This window comes from Oncorhynchus gorbuscha, linkage group LG26 (assembly GCF_021184085.1).
Source record: "Oncorhynchus gorbuscha isolate QuinsamMale2020 ecotype Even-year linkage group LG26, OgorEven_v1.0, whole genome shotgun sequence".
Taxonomy (NCBI): Eukaryota; Metazoa; Chordata; class Actinopteri; order Salmoniformes; family Salmonidae; genus Oncorhynchus; species Oncorhynchus gorbuscha.
The window spans coordinates 32,380,050-32,397,758 of record NC_060198.1 but is presented as its reverse complement, the minus strand read 5'-3'; the positions used below and the strand labels follow the sequence as shown (position 1 = coordinate 32,397,758).

The following is a 17,709-nucleotide window of genomic DNA, read 5'->3' as shown; positions in this document are numbered from 1 at the left end:
TGTAGCTCCTTCCTATACTGTAGCTCCTAGCTATACTGTACTGTTGTTCCTTGCTATACTGTAGCTCCTTGCTATACTGTAGCTCCTAGCTATACTGTAGCTCCTTGCTATACTGTAGCTTCTAGTTATACTGTAGCTCTGTAGCTCCTTGCTGTACTGTAGCTCCTTGCTATACTGTAGCTCCTAGCTGTACTGTAGCTCTGTAGCTCCTTGCTACACTGTAGCTCCTAGCTATACTGTAGCTCTGTAGCTCCTTGCTATACTGTGGCTCCTAGCTATACTGTAGCTCCTAGCTATACTGTAGCTCCTTGCTATACTGTAGCTCCTAGCTATACTGTACTGTAGTTCCTTGCTATACTGTAGCTCCTTGCTATACTGTAGCTCCTTGCTATACCGTAGCTCCTAGCTATACTGTAGCTCCTAGCTATACTGTAGCTCCTAGCTATTTATTTTAATTTTATTTTACCTTTATTAAACTAGGCAAGTCATTTAAGAACAAATTCTTATTTTCAATGGCGGCCTAGGAACAGTGGGTTAACTGCCTGTCCAGTTACTAGTCCAACGCTCTAACCACTAGGCTACCCTGCTGCCCCTATACTGTAGCTCCTAGCTATACTGTAGCTCCTTGCTATACTGTAGCTACTAGCTATACTGTAGCTCCTTGCTCTACTGTAGCTCCTTGCTATACAGTAGCTCCTAGCTATACTGTAGCTCCTAGCTGTACTGAAGCTCTGTAGCTCCTTGCTATACTGTAGCTCCTAGCTATACTGTAGCTCCTTGCTATACTGTAGCTCCTAGCTATACTGTAGCTCCTAGCTATACTGTAGCTCCTTGCTATACAGTAGCTCCTAGCTATACTGTAGCTCCTAGCTGTACTGAAGCTCTGTAGCTCCTTGCTACACTGTAGCTCCTTGCTATACAGTAGCTCCTAGCTGTACTGAACCTCTGTAGCTCCTTGCTACACTGTAGCTCCTAGCTATACTGTAGCTCTGTAGCTCCTTGCTATACTGTAGCTCCTTGCTATACTGTAGCTCCTAGCTGTACTGAAGCTCTGTAGCTCCTTGCTACACTGTAGCTCCTTGCTATACTGTAGCACTGTAGCTCCTAGCTATACTGTACTGTTGTTCCTTGCTATACTGTAGCTCCTTGCTATACTGTAGCTCCTTGCTATACTGTAGCTCCTAGCTGTACTGTAGCTCTGTAGCTCCTTGCTACACTGTAGCTCCTTGCTATACTGTAGCTCCTAGCTATACTGTAGCTCCTTGCTATACTGTAGCTCCTAGCTATACTGTAGCTCTGTAGCTCCTTGCTATACTGTAGCTCCTAGCTATACTGTACTGTAGTTCCTTGCTATACTGTAGCTCCTTGCTATACTGTAGCTCCTTGCTATACTGTAGCTCCTCGCTATACCATAGCTATGTAGCTCCTTGCTATACTGTAGCTCCTTGCTATACTGTAGCTCCTTGCTATACTGTAGCTCTGTAGCTCCTTGCTATACTGTAGCTCCTTGCTATACTGTAGCTCTGTAGCTCCTTGCTATACTGTAGCTCCTAGCTATACTGTAGCTCTGTAGCTCCTTGCTATACTGTAGCTCCTTGCTATACTGTAGCACCTAGATATACTGTAGCTCTTAGCTATACTGTAGCTCCTAGATATACTGTAACTCCTAAATATACTGTTCCTATACTGTAGCTCCTTCCTATACTGTAGCTCCTAGATATACTGTAGCACGTAGCTCTTAGCTCTACTGTAGCTATTAGCTATACTGTAGCTCCTAGATATATTGTAGCTCTTAGCTATATTGCAGCTCCTAGATATACTGTAGCTCTTAGCTTTACTATAGCTCCTAGATATACTGAAGCACTTAGCTATATTGTAGCTCTTAGCTATACTGTAGCTCCTAGATATACTGTCGTGCCTAGATATACTGTGGATCTTAGCTATTCTGTTGCTCTTAGCTATATTGTAGCTCCTAGATATACTGTAGCTCTTAGCTATACTGTAGCTCTTCGCTATACTGTAGCTCTTAGCTATAGTGTAGCTCCTAGATATACTGTAGCTCCTAGCTATACTGTAGCGCCTAGCTATACTGTAGCTCCTTCCTATACTGTAGCGCCTAGATATACTGTAGCTCCTAGATATACTGCTCCTTCCTATATACTGTTGCTCCTAGATATTACTGTAGCTCTTAGCTATACTGTAGCTCCTAGATATACTGTAGTGCCTAGATATACTGTAGCCTTAGCTATACTGTAGTTCTTAGCTATATTGTAGCTCCTAGATATACTGTAGCTCTTAGCTATACTGTAGCTCCTAGATATACTGTAGTTCCTAGCTATACTGTAGTGCCTAGCTAGCAATGGATCATTGCTATTCTAACTTCCACAACACATATAAGGCCCTGCCCCACTCTCCTTTCGGAAAAGCTGACCACAACTCCATTTTGTTGATCCCTGCCTACAGACAGAAACTAAAACAAGAAGCTCACGCGCTGAGGTCTGTTCAAGGCTGGTCCGACCAATCTGATTCCACACTCCAAGACTGCTTCCATCACGTGGACTGGGATATGTTTCGTATTGCATCAAACAACAACATTGACGAATACGCTGATTAGGTGAGCGAGTTCATTAGAACGTGCGTTGAAGATGTCGTTCCCATAGCAACAATTAAAACAATCCCAAAACAGAAACCGTGGATTGATGGCAGCATTCGAGTGAAACTGAAAGCTCGAAACATGACCGAATACAAACAGTGTAGCTATTCCCTCCGCAAGGCAATCAAACAAGTTCAGCGTCAGTATAGAGACAAAGTAGAATCTCAATTCAACGGCTCAGACACATGAGGTATGTGGCAGGGTCTACAGTCAATCACGGATTACAAAAAGAAAACAGCCCTGTCACGGACCAGGATGTCTTGCTCCCAGGCAGACTAAATAACTTTTTTTGCCCGCTTTGAGGACAATACAGTGCCACTGACACGGCCAGCAACCAAAACATGCGGACTCTCCTTCACTGCAGCCGACGACGTGCTCGCAAGGCTGCAGGCCCAGATGGCATCCCCAGCCGCGCCCTCAGAGCATGCGCAGACCTGCTGGCTGGTGTGTTTACGGACATATTCAATCAATCCCTATCCCAGTCTGTTGTTCCCACATGCTTCAAGAGGGCCACCATTGTTCCTGTTCCCAAGAAAGCTAAGGTAACTGAGCTAAACGACTACCGCCCCGTAGCACTCACTTCCGTCATCATGAAGTGCTTTGAGAGACTAGTCAAGGACCATATCACCTCCACCCTACCTGACACCCTAGACCCACTCCAATTTGCTTACCGCCCAAATAGGTCCACAGACGATGCAATCTCAACCACACTGCACACTGCCCTAACCCATCTGGACAAGAGGAATACCTATGTGAGAATGCTGTTCATCGATTACAGCTCTGCATTTAACACCATAGTGCCCTCCAAGCTCGTCATCAAGCTCTGTGCAACTTGGTACTGGACTTCCTGACGGGCCACCCCCAGGTGGTGAGGGTAGGCAACAACATCTCCACCATGCTGAACCTCAACACTGGGGCCCCACAAGGGTGCGTTCTGAGCCCTCTCCTGTACTCCCTGTTCACCCACGACTGCGTGGCCACGCACGCCTCCAACTCAATCATCAAGTTTGCGGACGACACAACAGTGGTAGGCTTGATTACCAACAATGATGAGACGGCCTACAGGGAGGAGGTGAGGGCCCTCGGAGTGTGGTGTCAGGTAAATAACCTCACACTCAACATCAACAAAACTAAGGAGATAATTGTGGACTTCAGGAAACAGCAGAGGGAACACCCCCCTATCCACACCGATGGAACAGTAGTGGAGAGGGTAGTAAGTTTTAAGTTCCTCTGCGTACACATCACAGACAAACTGAATTGGTCCACCCACACAGACAGCATCGTGAAGAAGGCGCAGCAGCACCTCTTCCACCTCAGGAGGCTGAAGAAATTTGGCTTGTCACCAAAAGCACTCACAAACTTCTACAGATGCACAATCGAGAGCATCCTGTCGGGCTGTATCACCGCCTGGTACGGCAACTGCTCCGCCCACAACCGTAAGGCTCTCCAGAGGGTAGTGAGGTCTGCACAATGCATCACCGGGGGCAAACTACCTGCCCTCCAGGACACCTACACCACCCGATGTCACAGGAAGGCCATAAAGATCATCAAGGACAACAACCACCCGAGCCACTGCCTGTTCACCCCGCTATCATCCAGAAGGCGAGGTCAGTACAGGTGCATCAAAGCTGGGACCAAGAGACTGACAAACAGCTTCTATCTCAAGGCCATCAGACTGTTAAACAGCCACCACTAACATTGAGTGGCTGCTGCCAACACACTGACTCAACTCCAGCCACTGTAATAATGGGAATTGATGGGAAATGATGTAAAATATATCACTAGCCACTTTAAACAATGCTACCTAATATAATGTTTACATACCCTACATTATTCATCTCATATGTATACATATATACTGTACTCTATATCATCTACTGCATCTTTATGTAATACATGTATCACTAGCCACTTTAACTATGCCACTTTGCTTACACACTCATCTCATATGTATATACTGTACTCAATACCATCTACTGTATCTTGCCTATGCCGCTCTGTACCATCACTCATTCATATATCTTTATGTACATATTCTTTATCCCCTTACACTTGTGTCTATAAGGTAGTAGTTTTGGAATTTTTAGCTAGATTACTTGTTGGTTATTACTGCATTGTCGGAAGTAGAAGCACAAGCATTTCGCTACACTCGCATTAACATCTGCTAACCATGTGTATGTGACAAATAAAAATGGATTTTAATTTTAATTTGATTTTTTATACTGTAGCTCCTTGCTATACTGTAGTTCTTTGCTATACTGTAGCTCTTAGCTATACTGTAGCGCCTAGCTATACTGTAGCACCTAGTTATACTGTAGCGCCTAGCTCCTAGATATACTGTAGCACCTATCTATACTGTAGCTCATAGCTATACTGTAGCGCCTAGCTATACTGTAGCGCCTAGCTCCTAGATATACTGTAGCTCCTAGCTATACTGTAGCTCATAGCTATACTGTAGCGCCTAGCTATACTGTAGCGCCTAGCTCCTAGATATACTGTAGCTCCTAGCTGGGGTAATGAGTCTTGGAATGTGGCCAAATTGCATAATTTGCATTACTTTTGATCAGGGCCCATAGGGAATAGGATACCATTTTGGACAAAGCATTGGTCTCTCGTCTCTAGGTCTCTAGAGGTGATATTCAAGCTATGACTGACAGAGAGTGGAGCTGGACAGAAGCTGTGTTTATGGTGCATGTGTAACTAGTCAATACGTGTGATTGATGCAGTTGTCTGCGAGGCAGTAGTGAGTGTTGTTGTCTCAGAAAGTTTATAGCTCGGGGCTCAGCAGTGCTTTGCTGCCCTCCATGGGCGATACACAGAGTCTGCCATTTCTGTTGTTGGTGGGCATTCTCACAGTATGAACTGATTAAAAATGCCCTTTATAGAAAATCGCCATGGGCAACAACTACAATGTAATTTTCATTAGATGTGTATCACCCTATTTAGTCTTGTTGCATGTGGGAAGACATCAAAAGACATGAGTTGGCTGTCGTGGTATGTACATTAAGTATGTATGCAGACATGTATTGGAGGATGTAGATGTGAGAGAATATGGCAAATATCATTAATGAGAGTTTAAGAGCTCTGGACAGAAATAGAAGGAATGAGAGGCCTACAGGACACAAGCCAAATACAGGGATGTGATGCCATTTAACCATTGCCACAGGGCAGAGAGAGACAGGGAGGGAGAGAGGGAGCGAGAGGGGAGATTGCCTGATGACTCAAATATAATCATTCCTCTGCTCTGTGTTTGCTACATACTGTCCTTCAGTCTGAGACGGCCATGGTTGAAGCCGTTTGTTCTGACGTCAAAATCAGGGGTGTTGTACAAACCAAAGTCCTCAGCGATCACCTCTTGCCAATCAGAGTATCAAAGCCAATGACACATTTTCCAAACGTCGCTTCACCCATGTGTGCTCTGGCTCTGACCCAATCCACCGGGACCAATCAGAACGGTTAAAATATGTTTGCGTTCTAGAAATTGTCGGGGGTGGTGGCGTTTGGCCTAGCAAGAAGTTTGGGTAGCCAGGCAAGGGGGGGAGGGAACGAGAGAGAGAAGGAGAGAGCAAAAGGTCAGTAGAGAAAGATAAAGTCTGGGAAAAATATAGAGAAAGAAAGAAAGAAGAGAGATCGAGAGGAGAGTAAAGAAATGGAGGAGAGTAGAGAAATATAGAGAAAATTAGGAGAGTAGAGAAATGGAGAGAACGGGGGGAGAGAAGAGATATGGAGAGTAGAGAATTGGAGAGAAAGGGAGAAGGAGGTAAAATGTCAAATTGGCTTTAAGTTACATTTGACACTTTAGTCATTTAGAATACTTTTTTATCCAGAGCCACTGACAGTTAGTGCATTCATGTTAAGATACATTCATGTTAAGGTACATTCATGTTAAGGTACATTCATGTTAAGATACATTCATGTTAAGATACATTCATGTTAAGATACATTCATGTTAAGGTACATTCATGTTAAGGTACATTCATGTTAAGATACATTCATGTTAAGATACATTCATGTTAAGATACATTCATGTTAAGATACATTCATGTTAAGATACATTCATGTTAAGATACATTCATGTTAAGATACATTCATGTTAAGATAGCTTGGTGGGACATCCAAGCACAGTCATAGTATATTTGTACTCAATCAAGTAGCTATCAGCAGAGATGGGTGGGATGGGCTGTCAGGTACAAGTGTTATTTTACAAAAAGGCACTGGGGGGATTATTTTAAGATGCCCTTTGAAGAGGTAGGGTTTCAAATGTTTTATGTTTTTGAGAGATGGGGTGCCAGGACAGAGAAGAGCTTGAACTGGGCGGAGCGGGAACTGCCCAAGAGACCAGAGGTGGCAGAATCAGGGTACTCGGATTGGGGTGTAGCATAGCCTGAAGGTAGGGAGGGGCAGTTCCTCTTGCTGCTCCGTAAGTAAGTACCATAGTCGTGTAGTGGATGCGAGCTTTGACTGGAATCCAGTGGAGTGTGTGGAGGAGTGGGGTGACATGGGAGAACTTGAGAAGGTTGAACACCAGGTGGGCTGTGTCGTTCTATATAAGTCGCAGGGGTTTGATGGCACAAGCGGGCAGCCAAGCCAACAGCGAGTTGCAGTAGTCCAGACGGGAGACAATATTTGCTTAAAGCTTGTCGGATCATAAAAGTGCCAACTTTAGTCTGACAGTGGGTTTACTGAAATGCATAGATTCTCCTCTAGTAGATATGGCAGATGTTATTGTGTTCCCAGTAAATCTTGCTTCCTCCAATACTGTCTCTAGTTCATCTTGCGTATCTGTTTTACAAACTAGAGATCAGTAGAGATTTGATAGATCAGTTCTGTAGAAACATGTACTAGTATCACAAGGTGAGATACTGTGTGGTTGTCAGAGGTGATACATCCGTCACTTTATTTACATCATCTCTTTAAACCTCTGCTGCCATCTGGTGGCCATTGACGCTAACACATGTATGATGTGTTGCTTAAACATGCTGTATTACACATAATACATAACCCCCAAAATAGTCAGCCAACATGCTTTCAGCACTTTTATTTCCATTAATCAAAACTAATTTTATCATGCTCTCTCCTCTCTCTCTGCAGCCAGTGGAGGCTCCTCAGAGGAGGAAGGGGAGGACCATCCTCCTCAGTGAATTTCAGAAAAATGTAAAGTGAAACATTACAAAAGTTTAACTTTTTTGATAAAAATATATTAAATATATTCACCAAATAATTTATTAAAACAAACTGTTTAGTAATGAAGGTCTACAGTAGCCTCAGCAGTGCTTTGTAGGGTAGCACCATGGTGTAGCCGGAGGACGGCTAGCTTCTGTCCTCCTCTGGGTACATTGACTTCAATAGGAAACCTAGGATGCTCATGGTTCTCATCCCTTTCCATAGACTTACACAGTAATTATGATAACTTCCGGAAGACGAAGAGACGGATGCCATCGTCAGGACCCGCAGAAGGCGAGTAGGAAAGCTGCCGTTACCGTCAATACTACTCGCCAACGTGCAATCATTGGACAATAAATTAGACGAGGTACGATCACGAATATCCTACCAACAGGACATTAAAAACTGTATTATCATATGTTTCACGGAATCGTGGCTGAATGACGACATGGATATTCAACTGGCGGGATATACGCTGCACCGGCAATATAGAACAGCACACTCTGGTAAGATGAGGGTTGGGCAGTCTGTGCATATTTGTAAACAACAGCTGGTGAATGAAATCTAAGGAAGTTTCTAGATTTTGCTCGCCTGAAGTAGAGTATATTGTGATAAATTGCAGGCCACACTACTTGCCGAGAGAGTTCTCAGCTATACTTTTCGTGGCTGTTTATTTACCACCACAGACAGATGCTGGCACTAAGACCGCACTCAGTCAGCTGTATAAGGAAATAAGCAAACAGGAAACCACTCACCCAGAGGCGGCGCTCCTAGTGGCCGGAGACTTTAATGCAGGGAAACTTAAATCAGTTCTACCAAATCTATATCAACATGTTAAATATGCAACCAGAGGGAAAAACATTCTAGATCACCTGTACTCCACACACGGAGACGCGTACAAAGCTCTCCCTCGCCCTCCATTTGGTAAATCCGACCACTATCTCCTCATTCTAGACCACTATCTATCTCCTCCTGATTCCTGCTTACAAGCAAAAATGAAATCAGGAAGCACCAGTGACACGGTCTATAAAAAAAGTGGTAAGACGAAGCAGATGCTAAACTACAGGACTGCTTTGCTATCACAGACTGGAACATGTTCCGGGATTCTTCCGATGACATTGAGGAATACACCACATCAGTCACTGGCTATATCAATAAGTGCATTGAGGACGTCGTCCCCACAGTGACTGTACGTACATACCCCAACCAGAAGCCATGGATTACAGGCAACATTCGCACTGGGCTAAAGGGTAGAGCTGCCGCTTTCAAGGTGCGGGACTCTAACCCGGAAACTTACAACAAATCCCCCTATGCCCTGCGACGAACCATCAAACAGGCAAAGCATCAATACAGGGTTTAGATTGAATCATACTACACCGGCTCTGACGCTGTTCAGATGTGGCACGGTTGGCAAACTATTACAGACTACAAAGGGAAGCACGGCTACGAGCTGCCCAGGGACACGTGCCTACCAGACGAGCTAAATCACTTCTATGCTCGCTTCGAGGAAAGCAACACTGAGGCATGCATGAGAGCATCAGCTGTTCCAGACAACTGTGTGATCACGCTCTCCGTAGCCGACGTGAGTAAGACCTTTAAACAGATCAACGTACACAAGGCTGCGGGGCCAGACGAATTACCAGGACGGGTGCTCCGGGCATGTGCCGACCAACTGGCAGGTGTCTTCACTGACATTTTCAACATGTCCCTGACTGAGTCTGTAATACCAACATGTTTCAAGCAGACCACCATAGTCCCTGTGCCAAAGAACACAAAAGAAACCTGCCTAAATGACTACAGACCCGTAGCACTCACGTCCGTAGCCATGAAGTGCTTTGAAAGGCTGGTAATGGCTCACATCAACACCATTATCCCAGAAACCCTAGACCCACTCCAATTTTCATACCTCCCAAACAGATCCACAGATGATGCAATCTCTATTGCACTCCGCACTGCCCTTTCCCACCTGGACAAAAGGAACAGCTATGTGAGAATGCTATTCATTTGTTTATTTATCTGTTATTTTACCAGGTAAGTTGACTGAGAACTCGTTCTCATGCATCTTTTTTTCAAGGTATCTGTGGCCAACAGATGCATATCTGTATCTCAGTCATGTGAAATCCATAGATTAGGGCCTAATTTATTTATTTCAATTGACTGATTTCCTTGTATGAACTATAACTCAGTAAAATCTTTGACATTGTTGCATGTTGCATTTGATATTTTTGTTCAGAGTATATACTGTATAGGCTACATCGAGCAAAGGGATCATGTGGTTTATATTTGGCTGCTAATTCTGTGTTTGCATGTGATCAGGGGTGTATTCATTCCGCCGATTCTGTTGAAAAGCCTTTCTTAAATAGAAACAAAATGGAACGAAACGGGGATAAACATACCTGAATATGTCCAGTAGAAACTCTCGTCTGCAACTGTTGGACTCATTTTTACAACCTAGATCAGCTAGATGCAGGCAAGAGTGTGCATGGCGGTATTGAATGTGTCACTGTCTGTCACCTTCATTACTCTGATTTCTTTGGACCTGTGCGCCTACATGTAGTAGCCTAAGCCTATCCATGTTACATTGAGCTGGGTGAAGTATGAATGACAGTTATCCAATATGCTGTAATAGAAATAAGGCCATGCTCATAAAAACATTGAAATAAAGTCCTCCCTCATCATAAATGGCATCTACCGCCACTGTCTGCACATGGTGAGCAATATTTTTGTAACATCAAAGCACAATATCCAATCACATGCACATCGTGTCGGCACCTAAGTAATAATCATTTAATGGGTGCTTACGTTAGTCTTGTACAAGTGTGTATTATACACATGTATGAAATGGAAATGTCTTTCCTGCATTTCCCCGCTCTCCCTGAGATAGTGGGTTCATAGCCATTGTCAACGGCAACCCTGGAAAAGTAAGGATTGAGTGCCTTTCTCAAGGGCACATCAACAGATGTTTTACCTCGTCGGCTCGGGGATTTGAACTAGCGACCGTTGGGTTACTGGCCCAACACTCTGACATCTAGGCTACCTGCCACCGTATCAGGACAATATCGTTTTGTGAGGTCCCTGGCAATTCAGAGTCCACTCATACTCAGGTTCAACTAGACTAGGGGTATTTCTGTCTGCTTTGCTGTGATATTCTACTCTTTCATATCCAGGGTAAGGCAAGGATCCTGCAGGAACGTGTGTGTGTGTGTGTGTGTGTGTGTGTGTGTGTGTGTGTGTGTGTGTGTGTGTGTGTGTGTGTGTGTGTGTGTGTGTGTGTGTGTGTGTGTGTGTGTGTGTGTGTGTGTGTGTGTGTGTGTGTGTGTGTGTGTGTGTGTGTGTGTGTGTGTGTGTGTGTGTGTGTGTGTGTGTGTGTGTGTGTGTGTGTGTGTGTGTGTGTGATCTGTGAATAGTCTAGCTACATGTATAAATGCATCATACGGCAGCCTAGAAGGGAAAGCATAGTGAATATAGAACCATTACAACAGATGATTGTAAAGAGAGGATGTATGACTAAATTATTCCTTGACATGCCATCATGATACTAAACTGTGACAATCGTGTGTCACCACCATCGGGTAAATGCCGGCGAGGCAGTAATTGCCAAAGGCTGATTGGCCTCAAGCGAATGGTGTGAGCTGAACAGATGTAATGCTCCTACTGACCACTTGAGGGAAGCCTTGTCACTGCAATAGGTTGGAGAGGCAGAGTGGAAGAGAGAGAGAGCCAGCAGGTGAGCTGAGGAGGCCTGACATGTCTTGGATAGAGCTCAGCAAGCTGTCTCCTCTCATAACATGTCAACCCATGCCCCTACGCAGCAAACCCCATATCACTCACCATCTCCCCAGCCCCTGCCCAGTGTCGGTATCTGGGTAGGAGAGGCTTGTCTGACAAGATCAATCAGTCACCATACACAAAGAGGAGAGGGGATGACATGGGCATACTGTCACACCCAGGCAGTCTGTCATCATTATGAGTATCTGCTGTTTTAGAGGGTCATTTGATGCTGACGCATAATCCCTACAGGGTAAACTGACACCATCTTCTATGGGCAGAGTAAGCAGAAGGTCTGAAACATGACACTATTGCCTGGTTCAAGAAACACTTTCACAAGAACAAGAGAAAGTAATGATGATAACAACCACCACCTGATGACGACGATGATAATCAACTGCTTCGCACATACTCACTCCACCACCCCCACTCTGTAGCATCCACCTGGGTGATGCACGACATGGCAGCCATTTTGCTCCATGAAAAGCCTATTAATTCCCACTTCATTTCACAGTCAGATCCATTAGGCTTCCAATTTTCTCCACTTCTATAATTACCTTCCTATTATTGATTAACTTTCTATTTCATCAACTCGTTTAGTTAGTTAGGTCCACACTGAAAGCTCCTCGCATGGCCAGTACTTTGAGAGAGGGGGTTCATTCAGCTTGAGTTAAAAGATAGCTGTGTGTGTGTGTGTGTGTGTGTGTGTGTGTGTGTGTGTGTGTGTGTGTGTGTGTGTGTGTGTGTGTGTGTGTGTGTGTGTGTGTGTGTGTGTGCGTGCGTGCGTGCGTGCGTGCGTGCGTGCGTGCGTGCGTGCGTGCGTGCGTGCGTGCGTGCGTGGTGGCGAGCGGGGCTGTAGCGGTTGAGTGTGCATATTACAGGGTGATTTAAGGAGGAGTCAGGAAGCAGGGTAACTGATGGGCTTTCAGGAGAAGAGGAGAGGAGAGGAGAGGAGGAGAAGAGGAGCTGTGGGCTGGAACACCTCGTTCCTCTTCCTCATTAATACCCATCCCACACAGCCTGCCTACTCACTCCTCCTCTTCCTCATTATACCCTCACCATGCAGCCTGCTCCTTCTCCTCCTCTCCCTCTTCTTCCTCTCCCTCATCTTCCTCATTAAGACCCACCCTGATTGCATCTTCCTCCTCCTCCTCCTCCAGTCCATCTGAGTAGAGAGGGGGTGTGTATGAGGTGATGTTTCTGAACAGGCTGCAGACTAGCTGTGAGTTGGACAGAGTAATGGAACCCAACACGGTCATGGTGTTGAACACTGAATGTCCTGTCCTGTCTTATCTGCACTCATCTACATACTCTTGCAGCCTCCCTCACAGTCTCATCGTCTCTCTCTGTGACTGTGTGCTATTCAATGAACACACTAAAGAGTCAGGAGAGAACTGCGACAGAAGGCGTGAAAGAGAGGGAGAGACTGAAAATAAAGGAGGGATGTAAGCATGTAAAGAAAGGCTGGAGTAAGGGAGGAGACGCTGACAGCCAGGGAGTAGAGAGGGAGGCAGCCAGGGAGGGGACAACAGAGAGGGAGGCAGCCAGGGAGGAGAGAGAGAGATGGAGGCAGCCAGGTAGGGGACAGGAGAGAGGGAGGCAGCCAGGGAGGAGAGAGAGAGATGGAGGGAGCCAGGGAGGGGATGAGAGAGATGAAGGCAGCCAGGGAGGAGAGAGAGAGATGGAGGCAGCCAGGGAGGGGACAGGGGAGAGGGAGGCAGCCAGGGAGGGGACGAGAGAGAGGGAGGCAGCCAGGTAGGGGACGAGAGAGAGGGAGGCAGCCAGGGAGGGGACGAGAGAGAGGGAGGCAGCCAGGTAGGGGACGAGAGAGAGGGAGGCAGCCAGGTAGGGGACGAGAGGGAGGGAGGCAGCCAGGGAGGGGACGAGAGAGAGGGAGGCAGCCAGGTAGGGGACGAGAGAGAGGGAGGCAGCCAGGTAGGGGACGAGAGGGAGGGAGGTAGCCAGGGAGGGGACGAGAGAGAGGGAGGCAGCCAGGTAGGGGACGAGAGAGAGGGAGGCAGCCAGGTAGGGGACGAGAGAGAGGGAGGCAGCCAGGGAGGGGACGAGAGAGAGGGAGGCAGCCAGGGAGGGGACGAGAGAGAGGGAGGCAGCCAGGGAGGGGACGAGAGAGAGGGAGGCAGCCAGGGAGGAGAGAGAGAGATGGAGGCAGCCAGGTAGGGGACAGGAGAGAGGGAGGCAGCCAGGGAGGAGAGAGAGAGATGGAGGCAGCCAGGTAGGGGACAGGAGAGAGGGAGGCAGCCAGGGAGGGGACGAGAGAGAGGGAGGCATCCAGGGAGGGGACGCGAGAGAGGGAAGCAGCCAGGGAGGGGACGAGAGAGAGGGAGGCAGCCAGGTAGGGGACGAGAGAGAGGGAGGCAGCCAGGGAGGGGACGAGAGAGAGAGAGGTAGCCAGGGAGGGGACGAGAGAGAGGGAGGCAGCCATGGAGGAGAGAGAGAGAGGGAGGCAGCCAGGGAGGAGAGAGAGAGAGAGAGAGAGAGAGAGAGAGAGAGAGAGAGGGCAGCCAGGGAGGGGACGAGAGAGAGGGAGGCAGCCAGGGAGGGGACGAGAGAGAGGGAGGCAGCCAGGGAGGGGACGAGAGAGAGGGAGGCAGCCAGGGAGGGGAGTAGAGAGAGGGAGGCAGCCAGGGAGGGGATGAGAGAGGGAGGCAGCCAGGGAGGGGCTGAGAGAGAGGGAGGCAGCCAGGTAGCGGACGAGAGAGAGGGAGGCAGCCAGGGAGGGGACGAGAGAGAGGGAGGCAGCCAGGGAGGAGAGAGAGAGAGAGAGAGGGAGGCAGCCAGGGAGGGGACGAGAGAGGGAGGCAGCCAGGGAGGGGACGAGAGAGGGAGGCAGCCAGGGAGGGGACGAGAGAGGGAGGCAGCCAGGTAGGGGACGAGAGGGAGGGAGGCAGCCAGGGAGGGGACGAGAGAGAGGGAGGCAGCCAGGGAGGGGACGAGAGAGAGGGAGGCAGCCAGAGAGGGGACGAGAGAGAGGGAGGCAGCCAGGGAGGGGACGAGAGAGAGAGGCAGCCAATGCGCAGCTCTGCATCTTGAGAGAGAGCGAGTGAGGGAGAGAGAGGCTCTGGCAGGCAGTTGCTCTCAAACGGATAGACCCAGTGAGATGCTGCTGCTGGATGTGAGCTCCTGTCCTCCTCTGCTCTCTGGTTCTAGCTCTAGCTGATTGATTGACTAAGCCTGGGTCTGTGGTTTTCAGAGCTGCTCTAGTTTTTTCCCTGGGCTGAGGAGAGAGCCACCGTGCTGGGGCTGTGTCTCTGGCTAACTGCCTGTCCTCCTGGTTCTCTGCTCCTGCCTGGCTGACTAACTGGTCCCGGTGCAGGCAGAGTGGGGTGAAAGAGTGCAGGGCAGAGGGGCGGTAGGGGCTGAGGAGCGCGGAGCGGTGTGGAGGTGGGGGGACAGGCAAAATGAGCGTGCCGCTGCTGAAGATCGGGGCGGTGCTCAGCACCATGGCCATGGTGACCAACTGGATGTCCCAGACACTGCCCTCTCTGGTGGGACTCAACGGGACCACCGTCTCCCGAGGGGGCACCTCGGAGAGGATCGTCAGTGTGCGTACAGTAGACGGCTCTTTTCCCATCCTTTCTACCTGTCTGCTGGGTGGATGAGTTGGAGACCGGGAGAGGGGTCTCAGAGCGGTAGGGTGGTTGAAGTGGGGTTGGTGGGGGTGGAGACCGGGAGAGGGGTCTCAGAGCGGTAGGGTGGTTGAAGTGGGGTTGGTGGGGGTGGAGACCGGGAGAAGGGTCTCAGAGCGGTAGGGTGGTTGAAGTGGGGTTGGGGGGTGGGTATCGGAGAGGGTCTGTCTGCTGGGTGGATGAGTTGGAGACCGGGAGAAGGGTCTCAGAGCGGTAGGGTGGTTGAAGTGGGGTTGGGTATCGGAGAGGGTCTGTCTCACGGGGGCGGCGCTAAGAGAAATGATAGAGGAAGAAAGCGGTGCATGTGCTGGGAGTCAGGTGAAGTGGAAATGATGTTCAGGGTCTTGTGTGAATGATGCTCCCAGGGAACTGATCCAGAATGATTTTGCTGTGTTGGTTGCTGGGAGGAGAAGGAGAATCAGGGGAGAACTGCCCTGCTGGTAAATCCTCTGTGTGCTGTGGGTGATCAGAGCTGGGATACTGCTGCTGTAGTGAGGGATGAGGATGTTGACTGATATGTGAGAGAGCTGGAGGGTGTAACTGATGATATGCAAACTCTGAGGTGATGATGAAGATGATGATGATGGGGGGAGATTTGGGCTCCAGCTCCTACACACCCTATTCCAGTTGGATGCGTATCTCGTTCCCCCATCTCTCTTTCCTTCGTCCCCGGTGTCAGAATCCACCGACTCTGTAAAGGTGTATGCGTTCAGAATCCAAGCCAGGGACCTTCATTTTGTTATCTCCTTGAAAGGTACATTATGTTGGGTCTCATGTGAGGAGCGTGTTAAAAGATTGAGATGTGAAGGTTTGTGTAGCTTGTTGTGGATGTACACCTGTGTACACTGTGATGCATGTGTGACTGTGCATATGGGTGCTCCATATGGATGAGATGAGAGGTGTTGAGAAGTGTCAAGCAGAGGAATGCATCTGTCATATTCAGGATCATTAGTAGCGAGTGATAGCCTTTGGTTCTTTCCTGAGTCCATTTTCATGGCATCTGCTCCCTTATTAAACGCCCAGCCCTGATGAGATGTGTGCGTCCAGCTCTGTCCGTGTGTGTGTCCAGCTCTGTCCGTGTGTGTGTGTCCAGCTCTGTCCGTGTGTGTGTGTCCAGCTCTGTCCGTGTGTGTGTGTCCAGCTCTGTCCGTGTGTGTGTGTCCAGCACTGTCCGTGTGTGTGTGTCCAGCTCTGTCCGTGTGTGTGTGTCCAGCTCTGTCCATCTGTGTGTGTGTCCAGCTCTGTCCATCTGTGTGTGTCCAGCTCTGTCCATCTGTGTGTGTCCAGCTCTGTCCGTGTGTGTGTGTCCAGCTCTGTCCGTGTGTGTGTGTCCAGCACTGTCCATCTGTGTGTGTCCAGCTCTGTCCGTCTGTGTGTGTCCAGCTCTGTCCATCTGTGTGTGTCCAGCTCTGTCCGTGTGTGTGTGTCCAGCTCTGTCCATCTGTGTGTGTCCAGCTCTGTCCGTGTGTGTGTGTCCAGCTCTGTCCATCTGTGTGTGTGTCCAGCTCTGTCCGTGTGTGTGTGTCCAGCTCTGTCCATCTGTGTGTGTGTCCAGCTCTGTCCGTGTGTGTGTGTCCAGCTCTGTCCGTGTGTGTGTGTCCAGCTCTGTCCATCTGTGTGTGTGTCCAGCTCTGTCCGTGTGTGTGTGTCCAGCTCTGTCCATCTGTGTGTGTCCAGCTCTGTTCGTGTGTGTGTGTCCAGCTCTGTCCATCTGTGTGTGTGTCCAGCTCTGTCCATCTGTGTGTGTCCAGCTCTGTCCATGTGTGTGTGTCCAGCTCTGTCCGTGTGTGTGTGTCCAGCTCTGTCCATCTGTGTGTGTGTCCAGCTCTGTCCGTGTGTGTGTGTCCAGCTCTGTCCATCTGTGTGTGTCCAGCTCTGTCCGTGTGTGTGTGTCCAGCTCTGTCCATCTGTGTGTGTGTGTGTGTGTGTGTGTGTGTGTGTGTGTGTGTGTGTGTGTGTGTGTGTGTGTGTGTGTGTGTGTGTGTGTGTGTGTGTGTGTGTGTGTGTGTGTGTGTGTGTGTGTGTGTGTGTGTGCGTGCGTGCGTGCGCACTTGCAGGTGTGTATTTATTGGTCATTTCTCCCTATGGTCTCAGGAGCTGGGGTCCATCTGTCCAGAGAATTATGACTCTATCTTCCCAATCTTTCCTCTATCACAGAGCCCTATCCTCAATCAGTCCAGTCTTATCATAAAAGCCTGCTGCACCAACAAATACCTCTTTATTGCACTGAGGCACCCAGCTGTAATAACTGTCTCAACGGCTCACTGGAGGAAACATTGTTGATGTTTTCACGGTTGAGGCTGAGCTCTATGAAGGTGTTGACCTTGTAGAGAGAGGTCTAGCAAAACATTCCCTGAGATGTATTTATCTATTCTACAAGCGCAGCTCAAGACAGGTATTTCTCTTCAAGTTCAATATCAATATAGCTTGTGTCTGATCTGTGTGTTTTTCAGAGTTTTATCTTTTGAGGAACTAGGA

At 48.4% G+C, this 17,709-nt stretch overlaps 1 protein-coding gene across 2 annotated transcripts in view; it reads left to right on the top strand.

The window, feature by feature from the left end:
* olfm2a (olfactomedin 2a) overlaps positions 1-17,709 on the top strand; it is a 163,926-nt gene that overhangs the window by 100,861 nt on the left and 45,356 nt on the right. Inside the window, exon 1 of one of the 2 annotated variants that reach the window (XM_046330589.1) lies at positions 14,690-15,147. The exons of the other annotated variant lie outside the window; for it this stretch is intronic. Coding sequence (XP_046186545.1) covers positions 15,004-15,147 — 144 coding nt within the window. The 5' untranslated portion in view covers positions 14,690-15,003. Of the gene's footprint in view, positions 1-14,689; positions 15,148-17,709 lie in introns of those variants that run through there. 2 annotated transcript variants of the gene reach the window in all.